This window comes from Lithobates pipiens, unplaced genomic scaffold, assembly GCF_037356315.1.
Source record: "Lithobates pipiens isolate NorthernLeopardFrog02 unplaced genomic scaffold, aLitPip1_a1.2 Scaffold_18, whole genome shotgun sequence".
In the NCBI taxonomy this organism is placed as follows: domain Eukaryota; kingdom Metazoa; phylum Chordata; class Amphibia; order Anura; family Ranidae; genus Lithobates; species Lithobates pipiens.
The window spans coordinates 226,332,774-226,351,829 of NW_027507758.1; the positions used below are offsets into that span (position 1 = coordinate 226,332,774).

General features: G+C 40.1%; 1 protein-coding gene across 14 annotated transcripts in view; it reads right to left on the bottom strand.

Moving 5' to 3' along the window:
- Window positions 1–19,056, bottom strand: part of QKI (QKI, KH domain containing RNA binding) — a 249,497-nt gene that overhangs the window by 78,153 nt on the left and 152,288 nt on the right. For all 14 annotated transcript variants that reach the window (XR_013276691.1, XM_077486646.1, XM_077486645.1 and 11 more), the window contains one exon: window positions 13,349–13,492. Coding sequence is in view for 13 of the 14 variants with exons in the window: in XM_077486646.1 (XP_077342772.1) it covers window positions 13,349–13,492 (144 nt within the window). In the remaining variant the exon portion in view is untranslated. The remainder of the gene's footprint in view (window positions 1–13,348; window positions 13,493–19,056) is intronic.

Below are 19,056 nucleotides of genomic sequence, written 5' to 3' on the forward strand. Positions count from 1 at the left end.
GTAAAAATGTGGGGCTCCTACAACTTATGGTTCCAGAGATATGGGGCTCCTGGCACAGCCGGTCAGAAGCTACATACAGATCGACCAGTTTAAATACAAGCTGGCACACTCTGTTTGCAGCAGACTGGGAGGATGAGCTCACAGTGCCTCTCACTTCTTGTCAAAAGCACTGAGCTCAATAGACAGCTTGGAGTCTTGGACCAATGGTAAAGTACCATTAGCCCCAGCTGTCCAATAAAAATGCTGCAGTGGGGGCATGCCTCTCACTGCAGTGTCATAGAAGGGGCATGTGTTCAAAAGACAAATGCTCAATTCCAGCCCAGCCCTTTTAACTACAAGGAAATAACATGGGTTTAGGTGTATAAGATTTACCCACAATCCCAGGTTTTTCTCCAACAGTTAAGAGGGAGAATGAGAATGTGCTGCTGTTGAAAAGGTAATGTTATAATCAAGCTAAATCATATATTATGCTATATGTTCTAAGATAATAATTTATTTATCCATTTATTGTGAAATTACTGATTTGAAGTTATAACTTCAAACTTGAGTAATTAGTCCGTTAAGCCACCTGCTTGAGTAGTTTTTGAAAATAAAGTAAATTACCTTAAAAACAATATATGATAATTATTTGTATATTACTTATGGTAATTAACCCCTTGCTACCCGGGCCAATTCTGACACGTCTCTCCTACATGTAATAATTTCTTGGCTAGAAAATTACTCAGAATCCCAAAACATATATATTGTTTTAGCAGACACCCTAGGGCAGTGATGGCAAACCTTGGCACCCCGGATGTTTTGGAACTACATTTCCCATGATGCTCATGCACTCTGCAGTGTAGTTGATCACGGGAAATGCAGTTCCAAAACATCTGGGGTGTCAAGGTATATAAATATATAAAAAATAATAATAATAGATTAATGTGAATGACAAGGTTATGCCAAGTAAATAGATACCCAACCTGTCATGCTTTAAAATTGTGCACACTCGTGGAATGGCCCCAAACTTCAGTACATAAAGATCTCCATAGGCGACACTTTACATTTTTTTATTTTTTTTACAGATTACATGTTTTGAGTTAAAGGTCTAGTGTTATAATTATTGCTCTAATGAACCTGTGTGTATCTGGCTCTGATACTAGCCAGTGCCTCACCAGCCTTGACCTCATCTCACGTCCCTGCTTTATATTGCTTTCTTTGTGTGAAATCCCTGGTGTTCCTGACAGTTCCTCTGCTTTCCTATTAAATAGCCATTCACTGGGAAGACCAGTGTGCAGCTGAGAACAAAGGGTATGTGATCTATTTTTAAAAAGGAAGGGGGGGGGGGTATTTATAATGTTCTTTTTATATCTATACATGTTTTGTCTTTCATTTCAATTTGAAACGGAATTGATTGTTTTGCAAGGTAAGGGTTTAAATCTACATTGAAGATGCACATGATAGTCATGCTGAAAATGGTGCAAACCCTAAATATTCCAGAATGCAGTACAGATTGATTACTCTTAAGCCCCATAAACACTATTAGATTATCTGCTGAGTTTTTCCTTCAGATTTACCAAAACCATGTAGTAGAAGGGTCTGCCTGATTGCATACACATTGAAACTCCTAAGGTTTGTCCTCATATTATATGGTTTGGGTAAATCTGAAGGAAAAACTCAGCAGAAAATCTGATAGTGTGTATGGGGCTTTATAGTTGTTAAACCAGATGCTTTTGCTCTGGGTTTAGGGAAAAGAAAAAAAACCACAACAACTTTGCAAGCTTTACATGGATGTATACAATGACCGATGGGCACTACTGCAGCCCACCATTACCGGTAGTACTGAGCGCAAATATTTACTCAGGTCAGCCCATGTATGTATTACAGGTTAATAAGCATTCAATTCAATGCTTTGTAAAGACATATTACGTGAAACAAAGTCAAAATAAGGACACAAGGACATTGGTTATGTCTGTTCCATAATCAACATGCTAGCAAATAGATAGCTGTACATTAATACAATCACAGTTAAGATTGGCAGAGTATCAAACATACTATATTTGCTATTCAAATTATATAGGATTCCCACAGCAACCAGAATATGCTTTTTATATTTTTACCATTTTAATGAGTTGGTGTGGATTTGGGTTTCCTTTTCATAGAAAGCATTGTATATAATGCATGGAATCACAATACACAAAGGCTACATATCGAGAATAAATACCATGTTTAACCACTACAATACAGGGCACTTTTGCCCCCTTCCTTCCCAGCCCAATTTTCAGCTTTCATCACTCTAGCGCTTTCAGTGACAATTGCGTGGTCATGCTACACTGTACCCAAATGAAATTTTTATCATTTTGTTCGCACAAATAGAGCTTTATTTTGGTGGTATTTATTCACGACTCAGTTTTTTATTTTTTGCGATATAAGTGCAAAAAAAGCGGAAATTTGGAAAAAAAAAAAACAGTATTTTATTTTTTCTATTTTAAAAGAAATCCAATAAAATCAAATTTGGTCATAAATTTAAGTAAAAATTTATTCTGCTACATGTTTTTGGTAAAAAAAAATTCCGTTAAGTGTATAATTGGTTTGTGTGATCACGGACATATGTACGCAAATGATCATGTACATATGTGTGCAGCTGATCACGTACATATGTGTGCAGATAATCATTGGGACATGTGATTTTAGTGGGACATATGTGGGGGACATGTTTTTATTATTAGGGACATGTGTTTTTATTATTTGGGGACATGTATGTTTTGGGGACATATGTGGACACTGTGTTTATACTGTGTGGTGTGTTGTGTCTTTACACTAGACTGGTGATCAGTGAGTAAAAAGCTGTAAAAAACAGCTCATACTCACTGATCATCAGCTGGCTGCAGCGAACTGCTCTCCTCTCCTCAGCGATGACTTCTGTGTGAGGAGAGGAGGAGCTGATTGCCTAGCAACCGGCTGTTTGTTTACATCACATGACAGCCGTGATTGGACACGGCCATCATGTGATCAGGAGGGCCAATCACAGAGCCCTCCTGCCGATCTGAGATGCGCTGTGTCCGGGTGACACGAGCACATCGGGATCGCGCCGCTGCGCAGGCACGCGCGCGATTCCGCTCCTTCTGAAAGACGTTCCTGAACGTCTTATCAGAAGTAGACGGCTCCCACCCGGCCGTATATATGCATTGGCCGGGTGGGAAGTGGTTAAGGACACATAGTACATTCAGGAAATTATTATATATGGAATTATACCAGTCTTTCCATGTCACAGCTTGAAGAGGACGCTAGGGCACAAATTATATGATTTTCTTTCAAGCAACCATGGGTAATTCTTAGGGACTCTGACCAAAATAATACTTCTGTTGCAGAGGATGCCTACATTCTGACTTTACCTTAGTGCGGAGTTCTTCACCCAAGCAGAAAATGACATTTCCAGGGGCAACATTTCCAAATTGCCATATTGGATTCAACAGGAAATGATGGTTTAGTTGCTATATTTTTCCATGAAAGTGAAGTTATACTTTCAGTACATCTTCTACCTGAAACTATTCTTGTATGTTTATATTGCTCACCAATATTATAAAAATAATAATTTAAGGTCAAATGTATTTATGAATGAACCAAGCTCTTTTAAAACAGTAAACTAAGCAGTGTTAAGCATTTTCTTCAACACAGCAGCTGTGTCCGCCTTGTCCTGCGATAGCTGAACTGGAAATATCACATATTCATGGGGCCTGCACATATGAGGCTGCAAGTGATTTCATCTATCACTCTGACATAATCTGAAGTTTACAGAAGATATGCATTGTCAAATGTCAGTTTTACAAAGTGGCAGGCAAATTGTTAAACCGATTTTCTAAAAAAAGAATGTGCAAAAAAATATTTAAACAGAGCTCTTGCTATAAAACTTGGGAGACCTCCCACTTCTTCGGCTTCATTTTAGTATGGTTCTTCAAAACAACAATGCAGCGATCAGCAGTATAAACACTGGCTACTTCCTGGCATTCACATGTTGTCTGCCTGTGTTTAGTTAACTACTTAACTTCCGGAAGGTTTTACCCCCTTCATAACTAGGATTTTTTTGCTATTTAACACTGTGCTATTTTAACTGGCAATTGCGCTGACATGCAGCATTGTATGCAAATGAAATTTACATTATGTTCACACAAATAGAGGTTTCTTTTTGGTGGTATTTGATCACGACTGGGTTTTTATTTTTCATTACATAAATTAAAGAAGGCTGAAAACTTGGAAAAAATATTTTTTTCACTTTTTGCTGTGCCATGCCCTGTGCCTGTAGGAGCCTCCCGTCCACTGTACAATGAGAGCGGGAGGTCCTAAAGTGGTTACATTTAATGATATGGGAACAGCCTCTTTGGAAAGTAAATACTATAAAACTGTGAATCACTACAAGTGATTGTTGCCTTAGCCCAGGTTCACACTGACTAAGTTAGAAATTGTGCAAGTTCAGCTGAACTCAAGCGATTTCATACCTGCATGTCAGTTCAGTCAGTCTGACTTCGGGAGCGATTTCAGGGATATTTGTGCAGGTTGCTGCACAGGTGTCTATTGAAATCCCCCCCCCCCCCCAGTCACCAAAATGAGTGCAGGAACGAATTTTGGGAATTGGTGCCGCAAAGTCAGCGTCGCACAGATTCAGGCGGTGCCATTGCTGGCAATAGCCGCCAATGTGACAAGTCAAATTGCATGCCAAATCAGCCCGATGTGAACGTTGGCTTCAAATGTATCTAATCGCAAAAACAAAAAATATATTGCAGCTCATTAGTTCGAGGATACAGTGGCTGAATTAGCTTTCATTTTGTTTATGAAAAGAGCATTTCAGCAAGTCGAGAAAATGCCATTAATCTTGCCAGAAACAGAGTTTTCTTGTCACTTCCTGTGAGCTTAAAAGAAAGCACAAAGGACCATATTCTCTTTGTGTAAACCACTAGTCCCATCAACCCACCATGTAACGCAGATTAGCAATGGCAGTCCAGCCTGTGTGACAACCATGGATTTTGGGTGAGTGCCATCAGTGGCAACCTGCATCATTGCAAGCTTAAATAATTTTATTGCAGTTGGTTTTACCTTCCCTTAGCACTGAGGGTGTGGTGTTAAATTGGAGTGTGCATGTTCCAGGGTTGTTGCACGTCTCTGGATTATGGAATTTGGAGTTGTAAGCAACAGTCTGTCATCACACTGGTTGATTTCCAAGGACATGCAATGGATAGCCATACCTCGCATAGCAAATCGGCCTCCCGTGTCCCTGTAACCTTGATACCTCTTGTCCATTTGCATAGAGCAACTGCTTGTCTAAGTGTATACTGTATAGCTAAGCATACAACAAAAGGTTTTATTGAATGTGTACAAATACGCAGCAACAAAAAGGAAACCATTTGTATGGTAAAAAAATAGGAATAAATATGGGCCATAATCAACACTTTCGATTAATGAGTGAATAAGGTGACAGATGCCAAACAAAAATAGTCTCTAGCAGTCAGAAATCATTTCCCATTTTTCTGGCGCTTCATCACTTGCACAACTCAGGGAAAGGTGTACAGCATGAAAACAAATGACGAGCCAAGGTCAACATAAGGGTATTCTGCAAGTCATGTTTTTTACCTGCTGTGCGTCTGATGCACCTTTGCTCGATTCATGCTGTGTTAGGGTGATGATTGCCTTCTGCAATCTTAGAATAATGTCTATGTAACAAAACTGGAAGCCAGGTGTCCATTTTCCATGTCTTGTAACTGCACTAGTACAAAATTCCCATCTCTTGTGCTAAGCCAACTGTGGGCATAACAAACGGGATCTTTATGTATCTAGCTTCTGCCCCAAAGAACCCCTAAACTGATCACAAACTGACATGGACAAACAGTGATTGAAATTCAGCTGGTCCGTACTGAACTGGATAAATGTCATTCTATGGCCAGGTTCAGACTCCTGGACACTATCACTTAATGTCAAAGAATGCACTCTCCAAGTCTCCAAATAAAAAACAGTGCATATTCCATTATTCCCAAACCAAATTATTCCCAAATAAACTTAGGGAGACAAAAGTGCTTAAATTTTGGAGTCCGCCGTTTTTTTCTTTTTTAAAAGCCAGCAGCTACAAATACTGCAGCTGCTGACTTTTAAAATAATGACCCTTACTCGCCCAGCGCGCCCGCGATGTCGGCACCCGAAGCCGATCTCTCGATTGTCTCTCGGGTGCTGCCGCCGCCATCTTGAGTATGGGAATCAGGAAGTGGAGCCTTACGGCTTAATTTCCTGGTTCCCTACTGCGCATGCGCGAGTCGCAATAAGGATGGTCCCCACTATCTCTAGGATCCGTGTGTTGCCCAGCAGGCAGTGGGGGACCTTCGGAAAGGGGCATAGATTCTGCGGAAAGGGGCGTAGCTTCTGCAGAATCTATGCCGGAAGTGGGTGCAGATACCTGTACTGTACAGGTACCTGCACCCCCCTCCCCCCTAAAAGGTGCCAATCGTGGCGCCGGAGGGGGGGGAGGGTTCCAATGAGCGGAAGCTCCACTTTAGGGTGGACCTCCGCTTTAATATGCTTCCATTATAAACACACAAAAAAAAAAAACAACACTATATGGAAATCATCAATATAGACACAAAACCGTACGCGTGGTATCCTGTGATATACCTAGCAAAGCGTATGTTACCTGCATGGTTAATTTGGAATGGTGTGTTATATTTAAAAGAGAAGGAATATTTTTTTTCCTGATTAATATTTACCTAGGTGGATGCAGCATCGGTCTGATGCTGTTCCCTGACACCTCTGCACTAAGAACTGAGCGATCGAACATTTTTCAGAGCTCTGCGAGCAGAGAGCTGCAGAGAGCAGAGAGCTGCAGACTGTCAAAACTCTCTGCAGGGCTGAGCTGTGGAGGGGGCGGAGCGGCCGTCTCAGGCTTGCGGCTCGCTAAAAGGCTGTGATGGGTATCAGATCCAGACTGCCAATGTCGGGATGACGTGGTTCCTGGACTGACATTGGTGACGTCAGAGAGTAGACTTGTGCCCGCTCTCTGCTGAAACCGGGTCACAGGAGTGCAAAACAAATTGCACTCCTGTGATCCATAGAAGTATAGTCAAACAAGCTTTGGCTATACTTCTCTTTTAAGATTACAATTAGTTATGCAGATTATATTGAGTTTCATCATTGAAAACTATTATACACACCGTATATTGATGTAAACTAAACATTTTTAAAATGTAATTTAGACCATGCCATGCTACGAGGATTAAAGAAAAAGTTATAGCCAGCAATAGTAAGAAATACTGAAGCCGATTTACTAAAGAATCTCACATTTGTTTACGCAACTGTAGTAATATTTACTATAATTATCCAATCATGTACAGAATAAAGTAAAGAGGGTTTTTGTTTTCTCTTGACTGGATAATTGAAGTAAATATTCACGTTTTATTGTGTGAACCTTCAAAAATCATTTAGTAAATTAGCTTCAATGTATCTGTATAGGAAATTTGTTATAAACTAAAACCATGTTAACAGAAAGAACAATATGCCTAGTTACTAATACACAGCACATACATTTACCAAAATATAGTAGACAGCTCATTTCCTTTACAAACGAATGCAGGCATATCCTGTTATATTTATAACCAGACAAGCCACACCCACTTCCTATTTTGCTCGTCTTAATATGAATGACTTTGTTTACCTTTTTTTCTTCAATGTCCACTAATAAAACCTGCTTTCAGATCACTCTCAGTTGGGGAGGACACCAAAAGGAAGAACAAGGAAACGCAACAGTCCCAAAGTTTTTTTTCCAACATTTAAAGCTGCAGTGCCGCAGCTCCATGCTTACTAATATGTCTACCAAGAACACATTTAGAAATTTTGTGTGTGCTGTGGGGGTTGTAGGGTAATTAATTCATACCCTTATTAGGAATCCATTGAAACACAATTGAGAACTCTGCTAAAAAGGTAAAATGAACGGTAGGAAATAGGGACGCTGCCATTTCCAACTTTGTTTTTAAAAGGTGCACAACCATAATTCTGATCTAGGCTTCACTATCTAATCACTGACAATGGCCTTTTATAAAACAGGCAGCCAGGAAGTCTGAAAAACTCCTGTCCTAGAAAAAGTCACCAACTTACCAGGAAGAATAGGTTGCTAATCTCAGTGCCTGCGCCATTAAAATCGCTCAACAGTGAACAATGATATACATTTGGCAGAAATCGCTTAGAGCCTGTTCTCACGGACTCAGTTTTTCTGCACACCACTGCAGGCATTTGATGTGAACAGTTACATAGAAAAAAAGGTTTAAAACCCTGCATGTGCAGCGGTGTGCAGAAAACACAGCTTTACGTGGTTGAGCCGCATTTTTAGCCCCCTACCCCCTTAAGCCTGAAAGACAACAGACAGTGGTTTACACATGCTGTGGTCATAATGTTCTGCAACATCCCAACACCCAAAGCAGACAGAACCTTCTGCCAAACGTGACTTATTCATGTTAATGGGGCTCCGCCATGCTGTGTTGTGGGCTTTTGGCAAAAAGAGGCAAGATAACACCTCATTACTTGCCTGTGAAATACCCTCTGAAGCACAATTCATCATCACTCTTCAGAGGGCTGACGCTAGAGTGAACTAGCCCTTACACAGGTGTGGATGCTCAAGCAGGTTGATGAAAACACTGAATGTATGCTTTAGTCACGCCATATAACAAGATGAAAGGTAGAAATGCCTATAGTACAGAGGCAGTTTTATATAAACTGAGATAAATAAAAATGAAAAGCATAGCAACAATTAAAATACATAAGAAAACTTAGATCAGAACACATTTGCACATAATAAAGACAGTTAAAGGTATCTCAACTGTTAATTTGAAATGTCATTAATAATGGTATGAGATCACCCTTCACATTTAATGTAATCCGGTAAAGTGATCTGAACAGTCTAAATGTAGAACAGTCTAACAGTGAAAAAAATGCCAGAGCAAACTCACGCTTTCCCTCCCACGTATGTATTTTGCTGGCAGGCACACAATATGCCCAAACGTTTGAGCTTCTACTCTAGCTGCGTTTCTTCTAGACAGAAAATCATATGCTTCAACTTAAAAGTAAACAGAAAGCTGAAAGGCGTTCAACTGCTAATCACCCTTCAACATGAGAAGAGGAATGGATAGGTTAAAGATGAGCAACAATAACGCAGATCGCAAAGACAAAACTAAGCAGTCTGGTCATTTTCAGCACTTCAGAATTTTTACTTCCCAACCTATCAATACATCACTACAGGAAAGACTGGTATCTTGCACTTTAGGGTTACCTTTGTTGCAACTTTTTCCCGATTTGCTTTGGCTTTCTAGAAATATGTCCTACTGAACATTTGGGTTTAGTCCTAGTGACTGCTGATAAAGCCAACCACAACAAACTATGATCAAAGGAAAATTACCTACAGTATATGATCTAATGTTATTCTATGACTGATTGGTCAATAAATAAAAGAAATGGTGCAATAAACAGTGCATGAGCGACAGAGTGAGTGAATAGAATTTGGTGAAAAGCTACAATTGGGCTAATCTGCACTGGGCAAAACAGATTAAACCCAAGTGTGTGTGAACAGCTGCAGATGTCACCGTAGAAATCAGTGGCTTGCTCCTCAGCGCTTCTATGGGAATACTGACCCTGGATGCAGCCAGTGTGCCTCCACGGTCAGCATTTATGTGGAGTTTTATCTGCACACAAGCTGGCTGCCGGTAATCAGCCAGTTTGAATGCAGACAGTAGGACTCTCCTCTGAGAAAACCCTGATCAGGGGCTGCAGCCACTGATCAGCAACAGTCCCTAATATTCAAGGTCTCCTCTATTTCTGTTCTGGTGACAACCCAAAATGTGAGATTCTCTTTCACTTTGTGATATTGGTAAAAGGTAAACCTCTCTCAATGGGGACACACAAAAACAGTTTTGCTTTTAAATATACTTTGTGGCAGAGAAAGGCGTGTGTATTAATGAAAACACTTGAGAGTGCCTACTATGTAGCCAGAACATTATTTGTATATTATTAAATTTGTTAAAATTAGAAAGAAAAAAAAAAAAAATATGGAGCCAAGCTCTGCAAATAGTTGACTAAATTTTTGAAGAGGCATTGAAAGTGTTATGCCATTATACTTGAGTTTTGTAGCCTAAATCTCTTCAAAGACGACTTTCAGCCTCACAAAGAAGCAGCTCAATCTCGTTGTGTTGATGCATTAATCTGTAGGAGTGTGAGCTCTAATTTCACATTTCTGCTATCGGAGAACCACCACAGTGTCATGTCTATATTGCTGGGATAGAAAAAGAAATTGCCTTTCTTTCTCACACACTGGAAAAGAAAAGCTGAAAAGAAAAAACAATTTAGCAGATGTCACCGTCTTCAGCTTACGGACAAAGTATAGTATTAGAAGCTGTGAGATTGAATATATGTCTCAATGAAAATGTGTGTCATTTGAAACGTCTAAATACTTTATCCATAGAGTTGGATAATGTTTTACTCCTACTTGTTATTACAGTTTTAAAGTTAGAGGTCTCAAAAATGCCTATTTACAGCAAACAAATACATTTATAGAATTTTTTTTCCAAAGCAACTGATTTAGAGTACCAATTGTGTTAAGCTTTACAAGCAAATACTACAAGATTTTGATATAAAAGTTTAATCAGCCTCAGAACAGGCATAGTGGCAAAACTTTCCACTAGGGACATCTGTTACACTACCAACTATCAATCATATCCGTTTTGATGCGTCAGATTAAAGAGCCAAAGGAAGGATTTCCCCACAATCTGAACTGTTGAGGACTTTAAGACTGAACGGGTTAGTATAGGCAGGTTATTGTGTAAGGATATGTACTGGGGGAAATTGCAACAGCTTTTGTTTCCTTACAGTAAAAATTACATTTTTTGTTCTTGGGTTTACATATATTTTTAGCAATACTTTACTGTTTTAGCGGTGCTTTTCGGAGACCGTGCTACACGGGCTCTATTAACCCCTTCATCGGCCACTAGCAGGGGTTAATAGCGCTTGTGTAGCACTGCCGCCGAATCGCTTTGCAGGCGATTCCGCAGCACTGCCCACCGATTTCAATGGGCAGGGGCACTTTAGAAGCAATGTATACATCGCTCCTAAAGCACCCAAAAGGTGCTGCTTGCAGGACTTTTTTTTTTTTTTTTAACACCCCTTGGGCTTGCACACTGGAGTGACAGGCGCTAGTTTTAGCACTAAAACACCTGTAAAGAACCTCAGTGTGAAATTAGCCTTAAGGTATATTAGGAAATACCTTCACCACAGCAAACAGAACTTCAGGAAGGATAAATCATTCTGTCTGTAAAGAACAAACTATTTGCCAAGACTCCAAAATGGTCTTCTTTTCAGTTGAGTGCTATTAACTGCAATGTTAAGTCACAAAAGTCGCAAGCAAGTCACACAACTTTGGAGCTGCAACAGTGTGAACCAAGCCGTAAAGAACACCAAAAGGATAGGGCTCACACCGCAATACGCATGACGGCATGTGTGTTGACATTCACTTATATTCTGTGCTCAGGTAAATTAGCATATTCACTGCAATGAATTTTTACGTGATGCTAGTTTATTTTTTTTCCCCTAGCGACATTTCTTTTGCCAATGCACTGCAGTGTGATGCATAGTGCCCCTCAGTTTAAATTTGTCAGCCTGCACCAACCGTGTGAAAGGACACAATGGATGGCAAGGCTTTTTGTCTCGTCCAAGCAAATGGTATGAACAAACTTTATTTTTTTTAATACACCATACAAAGTCTTAGGAACCCAACTTAAATCATAGTGCCAAGTGTACAGTTTTAGAAGACAGAACTGCTTACATAAACATTACACAGAATTGGTTGATAGGCCTAGGGCCCATGAGACATTTTACACCACACTGTAGGAAAAATATCACCTGAAGCTCCTGTTAGCTGATATATATCCACTGAGCCTGAACATGCTGCTTTAAAAATGTAGCATTAGTTTAACGGTTTGCTTTAGGCCCATTGGAATTTCTACACTATCCTTCACACTGCTGTTTAAAGGGTCTTTGGTTCGCAAAAGGCTGCAGGAGAGTACATGCTCACATAGACAGATACTGAATTGACAATCAATAAAACCTGACTTGAAAGTTTCTGTGTAGTTGCTAAACATACAAAATGACCTTTGCATTTCAGTAGAAGATTACATTTGGTTTTTATTTTGTAGTGAAATCAACAGAAGAAATGTGGACCAGGTTATGTGGGACATAAGTATGGCTCTGATCAAATATAAAATATAAGTGAACGGTGCACATTCTGTATATTGACAGACAACCACATTAGTGGGTTATCTATAAGAAGTAGTTGCTTTGCAAACACGGGGCCACTATGTACATGTTAAACATGAAAATTTAAAGCAAATGAAAATCCCTATCATTGTATTGGGAGAAATATACTGTAAGTAAAGCAATTTTGAACAAATTACAGTTTGCAAAATAAACTCATATTCTTCCAGAATAGAGCATGTTTTCTTTAATCAAGTGTTCAAGGGAGCTCAAGGCACTTAAACATTTATTTAAATATTGTTTGGTCCTCAAGCAACTTTTATAGATTTAAAAAAAAAAAAAAAAAAAAAAAACACAGACCCGGTGATGTGTCAAATACTGTCCCCTGTCGGATAGCATCCGCCCTGTACTGCACTTGTGCAGTACGGAGGACAAGGAGATGCCGAAGGTCTCCGAAGATGAGCGGCGCCTGCGCAGTGAGTCCAGGTTCAAGCCCCCCCATCCAAGTGGACAGAGTTAGAATAAAAAATTGCCGAGCGAAGCATGTTACTATGTGCTACCATATGTCCACTTTGATGGTGGGGCTTGCACCTGGACTCAGTGCGCAGGCGCTGGTCCTCCATTGGAGACTTTCGGAGTCTCCTTGTCCTCCGTACTGCGCAAGCGCTGCGCAGTACACGGAGGACACTATCCGATGGCCGTACAGTTTTTGACAGAACACTGGCAGTAGAGGCTGTAGGCTTTCGATCCCACGCAATATGTTTACCGGTATCACAACACCTCTGAGGATAACAAGGTCCTGGACCTCATGGTGTATGGCTCAAGACCAGCACCAAGCACAAGGCACAGAAAGGTATGGCTCGAGAAAATAGAATACAATATTCTTCACAAGGCCTTCATTGGGTCATGCAAAAACAAACAATGGGTATCCAACGACCTCACCAGATTTAGGTAAACCACTGCTACCTTCTCTACTATTGTCTAAAGTAAACAGAATCTTCCAAATACTACTATAAGGGGATCTCCCCATTTTCTTATGTCTTTTCTCGTTTCCCCTTGTTTGTGCTTAATTTAGTTGATATGCATTTATAAATGTACTTACTGCTGGAACCAGTAACTTTTTCACTTCTTCCACCGCTCTTCTTAACTTAAGTTCTGCTCTATTCTGGGCATCTTCCACTGTTATTAGTACGTGCAAGTCTTCATTCAGGTGCTCCCAGTTTGGCTTTCCTCTATTCTGTTCCTCCTAAAAGAAAGTGGAAATAATTATATGGGTTTGGACAACACATGTCTATTCAAAGCTAATGCCGTCAAGACCCATTTTGACCATGCTCATTTTTATACATTCATAGCAACTGAAAAAAAATCTGACGACTAGGTCCCAGTGCTACTCATCCACATAGCCTATTGGTGGCTGCTGGGGGAAACAAGTAGACAGCAGCCAGGTTTGATATCAGAGCTGAGGGTGGGCTCTCCCCTCTAAGTGTAAAGTCAATTGGGGAGAAGGAAAGGCAGAATTAGAGAACAAGGGGGGGGGGGGGGAATAAAAGGACAAACAGCAGGGAGGAGCCAGGCACTGAGGTGAGGCCACGTGTAGGCAGAGGAAACAGACACTGATAAAACAATAAGCTTTTAAAATAAAATTCCAGGGCACCACCTAACCTTAAAAAAAAATCACCCTCCCCCTTATAACACCTATTCTACATGAGTAAGACCTACCTGTTTACTTAATTTTTTGTTTCATCCAGCGGGTTGAATGAAAAAAAAAAAAAAAAAAAAAGACAAACTCAATTCCCCTCCCCACCGAGCTATTATATACTGACAGTGGGGAGACTTCCCTGCTGTCAGAATACACTGGTCAGTGGTGCTGACTGAGCATCAAAAATCTAACAGGGCGGTTGTACAGAAGTCGATTAGTAGATCCTGCCCATAAAATTACCGAAATACAGACTGTTCAGTAAGGAATTTCGATCCATATGTGGCCTGGCTTTACCAATTTTCAGGACGCTACTGTCCTGTCACATGATCCGGTGTCCTGTCGAGAAATGTCCCCCATCGGCTAGTGTCTGCCCTATACTGTGCTTGCGCAGTATGGAGGACAAAGGAGACACTGAAAGTCTCCAAACATGAACAGCTGTTCATGAGCTCTACACAGTGCCTGCGCAATACTACATCCTGTCGCACGCTCCCGATGCTCGTACAACTCTGCAGGGAGCAGTGTGCCTACAGAATGGGCATAGCTGATTATACAACTGAAGTTTTAATGTAACATACATAACACAAGCAATTTCAATACTTTACTTATTTCATTTTTATTATGCTTATAGCTTAACCCCTTCACCATAGGATGGCTACAGGGCATGCATTTAAACACCAAACCCACCCATCAACATTGCTAAAACCCACCCTTCAGTTGTGTAAACATGCCCCGCAAAGATCTGCCCATTTGATAAATCCACCCCCACGAGCATAGTGAGCGTTCGGAAGCGTGTGACAGAATGTACTATTAATTGCACAGGCGCAGTGTAAAGCTCCTTTCTCATCACAACACTGGCTCTCCTATGTCAGCCATCATGACTTCAGGGGAGAGGAGGGAGTGTTGACAACAGATGGGTCATAGTAAATCTATGGCTGACATCAACTCTCTAGGCTTTATTAGCTATTGTCAAATAACTGTTTCCCCTGCACTTGTGCTCACTGACACAGGAGAGATTAACTGAAAGGAGCCTGAAAATAGGCAATTATACAGATCTTTTTAAAGCTGGCCATAGATGGCTTAAATCTCGGCCGGTTCAGCAGGGAATAGCAGAGATTCAAACCATCTATGGGCAGACAAGTCAACCCATCGATCAACTCGAGCAAGTCAGATTTTCGGCATGTGATTATTGCCAAGGGCTATAGTCGCTAGCAATAATCGTGTTCTCCTGGCAGGATGGATCACTGCGCGTGCTCCCCCCCCCAGTTTTTTTTCCTGTGGTTGTGGGATAGAAAATTGTACCATATATGGCCTGCCTTACACAGGTTAGTCAGAATGTGTGTTAGGAGGAGTGAGAGCATTAAGGTTAGGTAGAGCCTGGAATTCCACTTTAAAGTATGAACCGCTTTTTACAAGTGTGGCAATCCAAACATGTATAATTTGATTTTCAATTCTCAGTTGCATAATGTTTCCTCAAAGTGGTCTTAAACCCAAAACCAAAAGTGTAATATATTAGAGCTCATCAATCTTTGCATTAGTTTTTTTTTTTTTCTCTTTTAGGGTTTCTTTCCCCTCTGTTTTTAGGAGCGTTTCTCTTAGAAAACACACATGTAATAACATCTGTAACATGTTTATAGCTATGCTACTAAAGCCTTATTTAAGGAAAAAAAAAAAAAAAAACATAATTAAAGCAATATTTGTGAAGAACTGAAAAGTGACATATGCACATTACAGGTCTTCCAGGCAGACAAATCTCTTGTAAGTTCATATGTAAAATTAAACTATTATTATAGCAATACGTTTTATACAAGCACTTTAATATACTGCTGCATTTGGAAACACAATTTTGAAAAATTAGTGTTTATGCATTAGCATTCCCAGTACTTTCATGGAGTTGAAAAAACTTAAAGCACATAAAAGTCAAGGCTGAATTTCAGTAATGTGCCCCCTAGGGGAAACTAGTAACATCTAATAAGAAAAAAAAAATAGTAAAAAGATTAGAGATGGCATAGGCTGCCTAGCCTGGAAAATGATCTAATTTAAAGGCCAATATGGCCTTATCACAAATTCAGGCCTGATAAACGTTATCTGTAGAAGTACTGAAAGGCTGAAGTCTCTGTGTGGTCCTACCACAGAGAATGTGAAATGCACATTTTTTGCCATGCTACAGAACCAAACAAGCACTACACAATTCTATAAAGGCAGATCAGAAAGCATGGGTCAGAAACCACTTGTATATTTCATATGCATTTATTTTTTTGCCTGAAAATAAGCTTTTCTAAAAATATCTTTTAAGAGCAATGCATAGAACTTAAAAATATAAATACGTATTAAACATCAACTTATGTGAACTTTTTTACAGTATAAATGATAGCGGATACCTGGGAATGACATTGCATTTTTGATGCTGAAAGTTCTCCTAGGCATCACTGGAAGTTTCTGTCTGTTAATGCGTCATCTTAGCATTTTAGATTGAAAGTTTCAAACAAAAGGCTTTATGCTCAAAAGAAGATTCCAGATAAATTCCCAGCATAATTCAACGACAGAAGCAAATACAATTATCACTTGCAGGTAATTCTTGGCGCAAGAGGGAATATTGTTGAATTATTAACCTAATTAATGTGAGTTAAGTAGGGAGCGAAGCTCTCTAATTGACTTCCAGTGCAATGTGTCCAGCACAAGGGACCATAAATCATGGAGGAGGAAACAAAATTGAAAATGTGGTTTATTCATTGCTCATCAAGGTGTATTTAGAGCAGAAAAACTTCTATAGGTTTTACAGTGCTTTTATTATTGTTTCAAGGATTTCTTCTTTTTTATATATTTTTTATTGAATTTTGCAAAAAAAAAAAAAAAAAAAAAAAAAAAAAACACTTTACAAATATTTCAGAAAATCAGGAGTATGCAGACTCCTTTCCTGATTTTATCAAACTTCTACAGTACCAAAAAGAATGCACCATGTTATTAACAAATTACAATTAACTACAAATTTCCAGCTGTGTCAAAAAAAAAAAATGGATTTATCACTAATCATATCTACCGATATTCCTTAAAACATCTGTACTTAAATCTCTACTTTCCCTTTACCTAGACTGAGGTGTGCTTCTTATAGGCCTGGGCCCACACCTCCCAACGTTTTGTGAATGCTTGCAAGGTCCCTTCCTTAATTGCCATGTATGTTTCATATGTATAGGAATCATTTACCAAGTGGAGTACTTCCCCTATGGAAGGGGCGATATTAGATTTCCATGTACGTGCTATTGCTAGACGGGCGGCATATAGGACATGCAGTACTACAGTTCGATATGAAAGAGGATATATGTCCATATCCAAAATCAGTAGGGCCTATTCGGGCGTTTTACGCTGATTTAGAATGCCAGTAATCTTTGCTATTATTCTCGCTATTGCTGCCCAGAAGCTACGTAGAGATGGGCAGAACCACAACATACGTGTCAGGTTGTCCACCTGTCCACACGCTCTCCAGCAAAGGTTGGAGGTGCTGCCTTTAAATTTCGCTAATGTATAAAGAGTTTTCTACCATCTCTGTTGCCCCTTCTGGGCTGCTTCTCTAAAGTTGGAGAACTTTGTATGGGTGTACATACTTTTAATTACACGTATCCATTGAGACAGTCAGGTTTAGATCAGTTTCCCATTTAAGGAATTGTGTTGAAAGTTGAAAATACAGTTTGCTATGAAGGTCGTTGTATATTTCTGTTATGCCTTTCCTGTGTTTGGATGCCGGTTGCCACATTTCCCACAACCATTCTGGCAAATAGATGTGGGGTGTTTTGGTGGTAGCTAGAATGCTAGAAACCCTGGCATACAGTGCCTTGCGAAAGTATTCGGGCCCCTTGAACTTTTCAACCTTTAGCCACATTTCAGGCTTCAAACATAAAGATATAACATTTTTATTTTTTGTGAAGAATCACCAACAAGTGGGACACAATTGTGAAGTGGAACGAAATCTATTGGATATTTTAAACTTTTTTAGCAAATAAAAAACTGAAAAGTGGTGCGTGCAAAATTATTCGGCCCCTTTACTTTCAGTGCAGCAAACTCACTCCAGAAGTTCAGCGAGGATCTCTGAAAGATCCAATGTTGTCCTAAATGACTGATGGTGATAAATAGAATCCACCTGTGTGTAATCAAGTCTCTGTATAAATGCACTTGCTCTGGGATTGTCTCAGGGTTCTGTTGAAAGCGCAGAGAGCATCATGAAGACCAAGGAACACACCAGGCAGGTCCGTAATACTGTTGTGGAGAAGTTTAAAGCCGGATTTGGATACAAAAAGATTTCCCAAGCTTTAAACATCCCAAGGAGCACTGTGCAAGCGATCATTTTGAAATGGAAGGAGTATCAGACCACTGCAAATCTACCAAGACCTGGCCGTCCCTCTAAACTTTCAGCTCAGACAAGGAGAAGACTGATCAGAGATGCAGCCAAGAGGCCCATGATCACTCTGGATGAACTGCAGAGAACTACAGCTGAGGTGGGAGAGTCTGTCCATAGGACAACAATCAGTCGTACACTGCACAAATCTGGCCTTTATGGAAGAGTGGCAAGAAGAAAGCCATTTTTCAAAGATATCCATAAAAAGTCTCGTCTAAAGTTTGCCACAAGCCACCTGGGAGACACACCAAACATGTGGAAGAAGGTGCTCTGGTCAGATGAAATCAAAATCAAACTTTTTGCCCACAATGCAAAATGATATGTTTGGCGTAAAAGCAACACAGCTCATCACCCTCAACACACCATCCCCACTGTCAAACATGGTGGTGGCAGCATCATGGTTTGGGCCTGCTTTTCTTCAGCAGGGACAGGGAAGATGGTTAAAATTGAGGGGAAGATGGATGCAGCCAAATACAGGACCATTCTGGATGAAAACCTGTTTGAGTCTGCAAAAGACCTGAAACTGGGACGGAGATTTATCTTTCAACAAGACAATGATCCCAAACATACAGCAAAATCTACAAAGGAATGGTTCACAAATAAACGTATCCAGGTGTTAGAATGGCCAAGTCAAAGTCCAGACCTGAATCCAATCGAGAATCTGTGGAAAGAGCTGAAAACTGCTGTTCACAAACGCTCTCCATCCAACCTCACTGAGCTCGAG